General features: G+C 50.6%; 1 protein-coding gene and 1 non-coding gene across 2 annotated transcripts in view; one reads left to right on the top strand and one right to left on the bottom strand.

Annotated features, from left to right (window-relative positions):
- Positions 1-9469, top strand: part of LOC107152541 (integrator complex subunit 6-like) — a 76297-nt gene extending 66828 nt beyond the window's left edge. Inside the window, exons 17-18 of the mRNA XM_048797026.1 lie at positions 8908-9001; positions 9388-9469. Of these exons, the coding sequence (XP_048652983.1) occupies positions 8908-9001; positions 9388-9454 (161 nt within the window). The 3' untranslated portion in view covers positions 9455-9469. The remainder of the gene's footprint in view (positions 1-8907; positions 9002-9387) is intronic.
- On the bottom strand, positions 4319-4425 carry LOC125614359. The gene has a single exon (XR_007344968.1). It is a non-coding gene; the product is annotated as a U6 spliceosomal RNA (small nuclear RNA).
- Positions 9470-10449: the final 980 nt, after the last annotated feature.

The following is a 10449-nucleotide window of genomic DNA, read 5'->3' as shown; positions in this document are numbered from 1 at the left end:
GCGGCCCCCCCCCCCCCGTTTTCTGTGGCTGACACAGAGGGTCTGCTGGTCACCGGGTTTGTCCCCCAGGGAGCTCTGGGCACTGCAGGCGGCTCCCCCAGGACCCGGCTGGGCAGGGCGCAGAGGCCAACCACACTCTGGTTCCAGCGACTTCCCTGGGTCTCCCTTGGCAGGCATGTACCAGATGCTTCCGGAAAAACACCCCCCATTGACCTGCAGATGCCCCAGGGGGCGCATTCTAGAAAGCCCACTGCGAGGGTGGGGGGGTGTGCCCCAACCTCACTGCCCTTTGGGGAGGTGCTTCATCCCAGGCTCCCTTACAAGGTCGGCATTTCAGCTGTGGAGCGGCCACTTTTCCTGGGGTGCTGTCCTTCAGCCCAGGAGGTGTGCTTATTACGGGGGTCTCAGTGCACTCTGGGGTCCTATACCTGGGGAGGTTCTGCTCAGCCCTATATGGACGCCTGGTGAGGCGATGCGCTCAGTCCAGGAGGGCTTTCCCTTGGCACCCCTTTTCAGCTCTGCAGAGGTCCTCAGGAAGCCCCCACAGTTCTGGGAGGGACACTGTGCTGGTGACGCTCTCTCTCTCTCTACACACACACACACCCACCCGTGTGGCAGTTCTCTGCAGGCGAGCAGCCATCCTTAAGGGGGCAGTGTTCCTGGCGTCCTGGGTGAGCCCCACGAGGGGACTCTTCCCTTCCTTCCGTGCTGCCTGGCCACCAGGGCTTCGCTCCTTACCTTGGGACTGCTCCCCGAAGTGTGGATCTCCACACAGAAGGGGCTTCTTTCCTGACGGCTCTTAGCCCCAGGTGAGGTGCATTCCTTGGCCAGTCCAGCTCCGCGGCATGGGGGTGGCGGCGTCATCTCGCCTGCCTTGGGTCTCAGCCACTGTCTGTCTGGTGGGGATTCCCGCCGCCCTTGCCCGGGGCACGTTGTCGGCGAGCAATCCTGCACCTCTGGGCTGTGGCGAGGGGTTGCTGGGCCTCAGCCCCCACGGAGCTCTTTCACCGTGGCCTTGGGCGCCTGGGTGTGAATCTGGGTGTCGGAAGGTTCCAGTAGCCCCTCATACTGGAAGCTGCGCTGCCCAGTCAGTCACGCTGGAACATCCGCCACCCTGGCGGGTGTGCAGCCATCCCCTCTGTCTGCACTTGCATTTCTCTGCTGGTTGATGAGTTTGAGGAGGGTTTCAGTGTTCAGGACTTGTGCACAAACTCCATTGGCGTGTTTGTACTTGCAGGAGTGGCGAAATATGTAGCTCCACTATGTCAGGGTTCCACTCAGATTTTTTCACTTACATACTTTTATGTACGTAAGCACATCGACAAAAGCACAAGTTTGAGTTTTGATTCAAATCTTTGTTTTCGTCTTACAGTGTTTTTTTCCCTGGTACTGGAGATTCAATTCAGGAGTACCCTACCACCACTGAAGGACACCCTAAGTCCCCTCTCATGTGTTAACTTTAAGAGTTTGAGCCAGGCTGGTTGGTGCATGCCTGTAATCCCAGAGGCTCAGGAGGCTGAGACAGGAGGATGGCAAGTTCAAAGCTGGCCTCAGCAATGGCGAGACGCTAAACAACTCAATGAGACCCCGTCTCTACATAAAATACAAAATAGGGCTGGGGATGTGGCTCAAGTGCCCCTGAGTTCAATCCCTGGTACCCAAAACAAACAACAACAACAACAGCAAACCCGAGTTTGACACAGGCATTTGCTTAATTGCCCAGGCAGCCTGACTGGGATCAACCTGCCTCAGCCCCCTGGTGTGTGTGTGATTACAGGCGAGCGCCAAGACGCCAACCATAAATGCTGTCTTTTACCAGCACAGAAACTACCCATGTAATTATTCAGACTAGTTTTTATGGTCGGTGTTTGTATTCTTTAAAAATCTATCTTTGCCCCCCACCCCCATCAATGAGGGTAACCCCCTGCTTTGGCTTCCAGTGGGGTTGTGGGTGTGGTTTTGCTGGTCTCTACGAAGTGAGCTGGTTAAAAGGAGGGTGGTGGGCTGCAGGCGCAGCTCAGTGGTAGAGGCCCCCGCAGCATGCGTGGGAGCCTGGCTTCGGCCCCGCACCTCAAATGAGTAGCCCGGGAAAAACATGCCTATTTGTCTCACAAGGGTTTTCTGGCCCCAGGGCAATAAATACAGCTATTTTTTATTCACAAACTTGTTGTGAGACTCTGTGCTGCTCTATATATCTCTATCTATGCCTAACTTGCTCCAGGACCATGCGATTGGACTTACATTAGCTTTTATAGTAAATCTAGTATCTAGAAGTATGTGTCTTCCAACCGTTGTTTAATTTCTTAAAGACTGTTTGGATTGTTTAAGACTTTGGTTTCCATTTTTGTATTACCAGCTTGTCTGTGCAAAATGAGCATGGTGAGATTTTAGAGAAGACTGCCAGAATCATTCTGGGAAGAACAAGAAAGCTTGTTTGTTTGTTTGTTTTGGTTTTGGTTTTGGTTTTGGTAGGGGGGATTGAACTCATTCGATGGTGCTTGTTGCCCAGAGCCACATACCCAGCCTCCCCTATTTATATTTTATCTAGTGACAGGAATTGCAAAGTTTCTCAAGGCCTAGCTAAATTGCTGTAGCTGGCTTTGAATTTCCGATCCTCCTGCCTCAGGATCCTGAGCTGCTGGGATTCAGGCATGCATGACCACACTTGGTGACCGGAAAGTTTGAATAAGGATTGAACTCGGGCATGCTTTCCGACTCACCCATCTCCCCAGACCCCCCTTTTTCACATTTTATCTAGAAACCGGTCTTGGTAATTTTACCAGGGCCTCATTAATTTGCTGAGGCTGGTTTGCAATTGAGATCCTCTTGCCCCAACCGCCCAGGCTGCTGGGATTTGGGCATGCGCAGCGCCCCCTCCCCACCATTAGGCTTTAACAAGGACTCATCCCAAGCACAGAAAGACCATTTGTCTCCACTTAAGCAGCTCTTTGGTTTCTCTCGATGATCTTTTCTCTTCGTGGAATGCCCCAGCACATCATCATTACATGTGTGCCTACATTTTCAGTGATTTGGGCACTGTTTTCAGTGGGGCTTAAATTTTCTTTCTGGTGACTTGGTGCTCTTATACGGATGTGCTGGTGGTGTTTGAAGAGTGTTGCTGGATCCAGCAACTTCCTACAGTCACTTCCTACCTGCAGTGGCTTTGTATCCTTCCGAATATTCTCCCTACATAGAAATGTCCTCAGAGAAAGATTGAAAGTTCCACTTGAAACATTATACGGTTCTGTTTATCTGGCTGTAGTGCACTTGGGGGACCTTCAACACCTTATTGACTATATGGTAGACACCCTCATCTTGTTGACGAATTTGGGGACAAAATGAGCAATACTTCACCTGTAATTTGGGTGGTTCCATTTTTTTTTTTCATTGAATTGTTTTGGGGTGTTGGTTTGTTTTTGGAGGTGGGGGAGAAGATTTTTCTTAAGTTAAGGAAGTTTCCTTCTATTATAAGATAGTGATAGTTTTCAATCATGAATAGGAGTTGCAAATTAACCAAAATATAAAAATGATCATGTGAATTCCCTTGTTTCCTTCTGCTTCTTGTTGTTAATGTGGTTAACTCTGACTGATTTGAGGATGTGGACAGGTCTTGCCTTCCTGCATTACAAGGTGCCATGCCTTGATGTATGTGTTTTTATCTATCATTGCACTGGGTTGGCTTTTATTTTACTTAGGATTTTCATCAGTGTTGTCAGGACAGATGTTGGCCCATGGTTTTCTTTCCTTCTAATGTCCTTGCTAGCTGTTGGCATCAAGTTGACATTGGCCTCACAAAGTGAGCCGAAAACTTGTTCCTTTTGTCTACTCTACAAAGGAGTTTGTGTAAAACACATTTCTCACCTGAGTATTTGGAGGACTCATTAGGGAGATGTCTGAACTGGAAGGTGTGCGTTTTTTCTTTGTTAATAATTTTTCCATCCCAGTGGCTCGGGGAGGCTGGAGCAGGAGGATCTCGAGTTCAAAGACAGCCTCGGCCACTTTGCAAGGCCCTAAGCAACTCATTGAGACCCTGTCTCAAAATTAAGAAATAAAAAGGGTTGGGGGTGTTGCTCAGTGGTTAAGCGCCCATGGGTTGAATCCCCGGTACCATGACAAAAATTTTACCAGACATGAGAGCATTCAGATTTCCTCTTTCACATGGGATTGAATTTTATTTTTTTCCTACAAGTGTTTTCTGCTCCATCTCATTTTTCAAATCTGAAGTCATAATTTTCACATTAATCCCAACCTCTTCTTTTCCTTCTCTTAGCAAGCTTTATTTTCAGGTAAAATTTTCCTTTTTCTCTCTTCTCCTTAAAAATTTATGGAATGTTCCACACATTTGCATGTCATCCTTGCTCAAGGGCCATGCTAATATTCTCTGAGTCGTTCCAATTTTAGCCTACGCACTGCCCCGGGAAGCACTAAGATTTTTGTTGCTTGGTGAAGTCAGACATGTCTACCTTTGGTGTGTGTTTTAAAAGATCAACTTTGCCAATGTTGGTCTTTGCTATTGTTGCTTTCTCATTCCATTTCATCAGCTTTGCTTCCCCTTAAATAGTAAAGTGGGGCTGGGTGTGTAAGTTAGTGGTGTTAGTGGTAGAGCCCCTGCCTGCCTGTGCTACAACCCCAGCTTCCCCCTCATACCCACCCCCCGCCAATAAAAGTAAAGCTCCTTCTCCTATTTTCTTTGCATTTGGATTTCTTGTACTCCTCTTTTACCTTACTGAAACTCACAGCTTAGGAATTTTCAGAATTTTTTTTTTCTTTTCTAATACTGCATTCCACATGTTATGTTATGAGATATATTCCTCGGAGCTCGATTACTTCTGTTGATTTCAGTTTAATTTATATTTTTGAGATGGGGTTTCAACATGTTGGCCACGTGGGCCTCACACTCGCTGCTTAGGATGAATGGGGCTGGGGCTGGGGCGGGGTATGAGACAGCAAGAGGGAGAGGGAAGAAATGTGTGTCACTGTAAAGGCCCACGCCCAGTGACCCATGGCTTCCAACTCGGCTCCACCTCCTAAGGTTTCTAGCACCAACCAATAATGAACCCCACTGAGGACCAAGCCTTTAGCCCATGGCTTGGGATCAAACCATAACAGGCAGGAAGAACCCACAGGGTTGCCATGTTCCCTGGCTGCAGATGGAGTCACTTGGTGGTGGTGATGTCTCTAGGGGCTGCTCAGCTCTCACATCACCACCAGAGACTCGGGCTGATGTGCAGCCTTTTGGGTTCAAACTTCAGTCTAGCAGCTTCCTGGGGCTTGAGAATTCCAACAAGTGTTGATTCACACAGAAATGTCACAAGAGCTTTCCAGAGAGCCAAAATGCCCAGGGTGGAGTGAGAAGCCTGGTACTGCTGGGCAGACTGCATTGCTGTTTTGCTCTATCCTGCTTCCTAGGTGCCTGGCAACTGTCACTGAATGAAGCCCCTGGAGCCTCCTCCTGTGCAGTTCAGCAGTCCTCCATTTCCTTTCTTGCTGGCCTCAGGGCTGACCACCCCTGTCACTTATCTTCCTGTCTTCCCCAGATGTTCCTCCTTCACGTCCAGAGGGGTTCGCTTAGCAGGTGATTCTTGGGGCAGAGTGCTTGTGACTGGAACAGTTTACCTGTAGGACAAGCCATCCCTGCCAAGGGGGCTGAACCTTCCTAACCACTAAATCTTCTCTTCCCAGAATTGTGCTTTGCCAAATAGCCAGCTAAGACGTGGAAGGCATTGGAACAAGTTATGCTGTGTGCGTGGATGAGGATATGAAAACGCATCTCATTCTTATGTATAATTCTAATCCACAAGGAAAAGTAATGACAAATAAAACAAGGAATTCCTGGCCGTTATTCAATGACCTCTGGAAAATTCTTCCCTCCTCTTTTGCACTCCTCTTCATGGGTAATACAGGAGGCTCACAAAACGTGTTGTACTGATTTTATTCCAGTAATGCTGGGGAGATTCTTGGGTTTCGCCTGGACAATAGGGCCTTACGTTAAGTCTTCTCTGTCACTGCCTCTCACCTTTGCCTGCCACCAACACTGCATGGTGCACATGCAAGCTTTTCAGTGCCACCGTTGTGGTATGTAATGAACTCCCTCTCCTGAGAACAGGAAAAGGAATTCCATCTCCAAACATGGGTAGCCACAGAATAGTGGGGAGTTACTCACTGAGGTCACTGTGTGTTCCAATGTGGTTGCTGATATCCGCTCATTCCACAAGTACTAATTAATCATGAGCCATGTCTGGGTGTGAGCAGCACCTTGCATGTCACCTTCCTCCACGATCCACCTAGACTGGCCTAACATTAGGTTAGTTTTCTGAGAACAGTGTTTGTGAGGTATGGCCAAACTTGGCCCACGGGTGAACTCACATGGGGACACAAGCACACAATTCTTTCTGCATGCAAAGTCTGCTGGCACTTATGTGATGGTCACATTTAGTAATGAGCAGAATGTATCCACTGGTGTGTTTCAGAAAACCATGGCTAACAAAGCAGATGAATTCTCGGGCGGACCTAGGCCGAGTCCTAGACCACACAAGCGGAGACGCACTATGTCCCTGATGTCAGTGCCAGAGGAAGGAGAGGGCCACTCCCGTTGGAAGGACTCCACCAAGCCCCAGGGAGATGGTAATTGCGTCCTGGGTGGGTGGACAAGCCTGCAGTTGGCGTGTCAGATGCAGTACCTCCGAGAACAGGAACCTATTGGGAGAGGCTGCAGGAGGCCAGCATGAAGCAGCTTCCTGCAGGGCAGGATGGGGGCAGCAGCAAAGGAGGATGCATGGGAAGGCCCTCTCTGCCTGGCTCTTCTGTGGGTCAGGACACAGCGCGCCCTCAATCTGGCCTCTCCTCACACTGTCCAACAGGGGCTTCGCCTCCTGCCTCCGCACGCCACAGAAACCAGGGTGGAGAAGGCCAGCTTGGCAGCTGGCATTGCCAGTCATTTCTCAGCTGCATTTGACCCGTTGTTCACTGGCTCCGTGATGGGGACGTTCAGGGATTTCCATCTCTCCAGGCTTCTTTCTTCCTTGAGGTGGATCCTGATCTTTTGTTTATCTGCCTCTCCAATCTCACTATTGTGATGACTTTAAAATCACACCATGTTCCTCCTCGAGTCTTTGCTCCTACTCTGACATGATTGATTGCCACTATGTTCCAGTAACATTTTCCCGTCCTTGTGCTTCTCATTCCTCCCCTTTCACCCCTCCCCTCTCCCCCTGCATCCAGACTGATGGTGTCAGCAGGTAAGGAATGGGCCCGTTGTGTGTCCTTCCTGGAAGAGCATCGTCCTCTATGTTCCCAAGCACACAGAACACAACCTCAAGTCCTGGTCCTGACGGTGGACCACAGTCTCTGCGTGGCCCCACATGGGTTCTGGGGGCCTCCTCCTCTGTCTCTCTGCTTCTCTCCTCCACTCCTTGGTCCTCAGCAGGTCCCCCTCTGACCCTCACCCTTACTGCAGCCTGAACTGTCCCTCTAAATCTGCACAAGCCTGCTCTGTCTCCTCCTCAGGCTCTGCTCAGAGGACACCACCCAGAAGGCCCTGCCACCACCCTCAGCCCTGGAGGCCCCTCTGCTGCTCCCTCCCACTCCCCTGCCCACATCTCCCCCAACAGGAGTCCAGCTGGGGTGGCCTGTTGCTCTCCATGCACTTCCTCTCTGACTTCCCATCTCGGTGTAGGTTCCATCAGGGCAGGTGCAGTTTCTGTCTGCTTCACTGCTGGTGGCCAGCTCCTGGCACCAAGGGGGTGGCGTAATTAGAGGTGTCGCACTTGAGGGACATAAATGCCTTTTTCTGATACTCCAAACATGAGTGAGGAGGGTCTGTCCCCTTGACAGGGATCTCTGGTGACTAAGCGTGAATCTCATCAGGCATCTTGACACCACATGAACCTTCCAGCTTTTTGACACCTAAAGTACATCACAGGGCACAGACTCATGAGTGCCATGGCTCTGTGAATGTTTTACTGATAGATGTCCCGTCCCCTGTGTTTCTACATGCAGTCACAGAGCCACAACTTAGGAGGTGCTTTCCCTGTCCTCTGTGTCGCAATGTCCACTTTTGAGGTCCAAGAATTCTCTGGTGCTCCCAGCTGCTCTGAGAAAAGTAATCGCAGGACACGAGCTTGTAAATGTCCCGTGTAGGGCGTAGGGGGGTGAAGCCCACCTGCCTCATAGCTGAGCCTCTCCATTGGTTTCCAGATGCTACTGCCAGCCGCGTTGTCCCTGAGGAGACAGTGCAAAGTGGTCCCACCACAGTGAGAGGCTCCTTGGCCACAAGCATGGCAGCTGGCAGCGTCCCCTTCTATCCGCTGGCTTCTCCACCTGATGCCTCCACTGGTCCCAGTCAAGGGGGGCTGCTTCTCCAGGCTGGTGGGGACCCCTTTGGGGCAGGATTCGTGAGCAGCGGCCCCTCTGCACGTGGCCCTGAAGTTCCTGCCATGCCCATGGTGGCGGTGGTGCCTGATCCATTTCCACAGAGTATTGAGGAAATCAACGTTGGTATCAAACATCAGCTCATGAAGGAAGTTCGACAGTTTGGACGAAGTAAGTGGCGGGAGGATGGTAGTGATGAAAACGCAGGAAGGCTCTCTCAACCTGTGGTTTAGAAGAGCTTGGAACTGCCCGAGTGGACTCGGCCTCGGCCAGAGTTGAGTCCTCGCTAATTTCAGACGGTTCCCCTCCCCTCTACTTTGCTTAGTGTGTCCCCCATACCTCTTTCCTTGTCTTGTCTTTGATGGTGGCTGTTTCCTAGAACTCTTTAGTGGCTGTGTGCAGAGGTCTCCATTTCTGCATTTCAGCCCCACACACTCTGTACCTTTGCAGCCCAGAGGGCATGGTTAGTGAGGGCCACAAACGGCAAGACTGAGTTCTGTTTCTTCCTCAATATTGAGGTGTTCTTAATGCCTTCAGAATACGAAAAGATCTTCAAGTTGCTTGAAGAAGTGCGAGGCCCTGTGGAAGTCAAGAAGCAGTTTGTTGAGTTTACCATCAAGGAAGCAGCAAGGTGGGTGGCCGAGGAACTGGTGGAGTTCTTTCAGCAGTTGGGCTGGGGCAGTGTGGGGGCTGAGTGGTGGGGGCAGGGCCTGCCCCTGCTTGAGCATCCTGGGTCCTGCCCCCACTCACACTTAAGGCTTGCTCTGTGTTGTTCAGCTTGTGTCCTCTGAGTCTGACTCGCCCTCCCACCCCCACTGGGCCTGGCCATCTCGCCATGGTCTGGGCTGGTTGCCGGCCCCCGTGGACACTCCTTGTGCACCTGAGCGTCTCTCCCCAGGTGTGTGTTCCTTTCCTTCCCGTGTAGACCGTGAGCTCCCTGCCTGTCTGCCACAGTGCCCCCCACTTCCTGGTGTCTTTGGGATTCCGCTGGGTAATGGCATGTCTCGTCATTTTCAGATTTAAACGCCGTGACTTAATTAAGCACCTTGAGAAGATCCTGGAGAAAACAGGTTCTGGCAACTAAGGTATCGGACCTGAACACAGTCCTGCTCTCACAATGATCAGATAGAAACCAGAACCCATTCGCTGTGCTTGAGAACGCAGCAAGATGTCACTGAAGCCTCGTGGCCTGTGTTGCTTAGGAGACTTGCCTTCCAGAGGCTGAGTCGAAGGGGCGGAGCATTTTGATGTTATGAATTTCCATTAGTAAAAGTTGCCTTTTGCCCTCATTGTTTGGAAAGAGTCGTTTTTTTGTTACTCATCTGAGCTGGGGATGTTTTTATCTCAGCAAGCCAGATGCACCTTAGTCCTCAAGTGTCAGTCAGCTTGTCATCATTGTGACCAAAGTACCTGGCAAGAACAACCTAGAGCAGAAATTTCGTTTGGGTTCACAGTTTCAGAATCTCAGTCCATGGACAGCTAGCACCGTCCCTCTGGGGCTGAAGTGAGGCAGAACATCATGGTGGACCGCCACGGTGGAGGAAAGTTGCTGTGTCCAGACAGCCGGGAAGCAGAGAGTGAGACAGACAGAGACAGAGAGAGCAAGGGGCCAGCAACAAATAGGGCCCAGAGCTCGTGCCTTTGAGGTCTATCTCCTCTAGCCACGCCCCACCTGCCTGTAGGTACTACCCAGTTAGTTGATTCAGTTCATCCACCAGATGGATCAGTCCGTGGCTTAGGTCACAGCTCTCATAATCATCTCACCTCTTGCATCAGCACAGGGCTTTTGGAGGGACTCCTCCTTCAAACCAGAACACCTCACTTCTGTAGAAGGTCACAAGGTGATAGCTGCTATTTATAACCATCTTCTGCACTGCCTATTTCTTATTCCTTTTGCCCTGGGACAGCCCCACAGCAGGCCCTGGTGCTTGGGGTGGCAGGATGACATACAGAGTTCTTACTGAAGGCTCTATGCCACTACATTTCCTGCTGAATTGGCTTCTTGCCCTATTCCATGGTCTCTAGTCACAGAACCCGTCAGTACTAAAAAGGGCTATGGATGTTCTACACACATTTCCT

Source organism: Marmota marmota, unplaced genomic scaffold (assembly GCF_001458135.2).
Source record: "Marmota marmota marmota unplaced genomic scaffold, marMar, whole genome shotgun sequence".
NCBI classification, from domain to species: domain Eukaryota; kingdom Metazoa; phylum Chordata; class Mammalia; order Rodentia; family Sciuridae; genus Marmota; species Marmota marmota.
The sequence above is the reverse complement of the archived record's forward strand: the minus strand, read 5'-3'. Positions and strand labels throughout refer to the sequence as shown.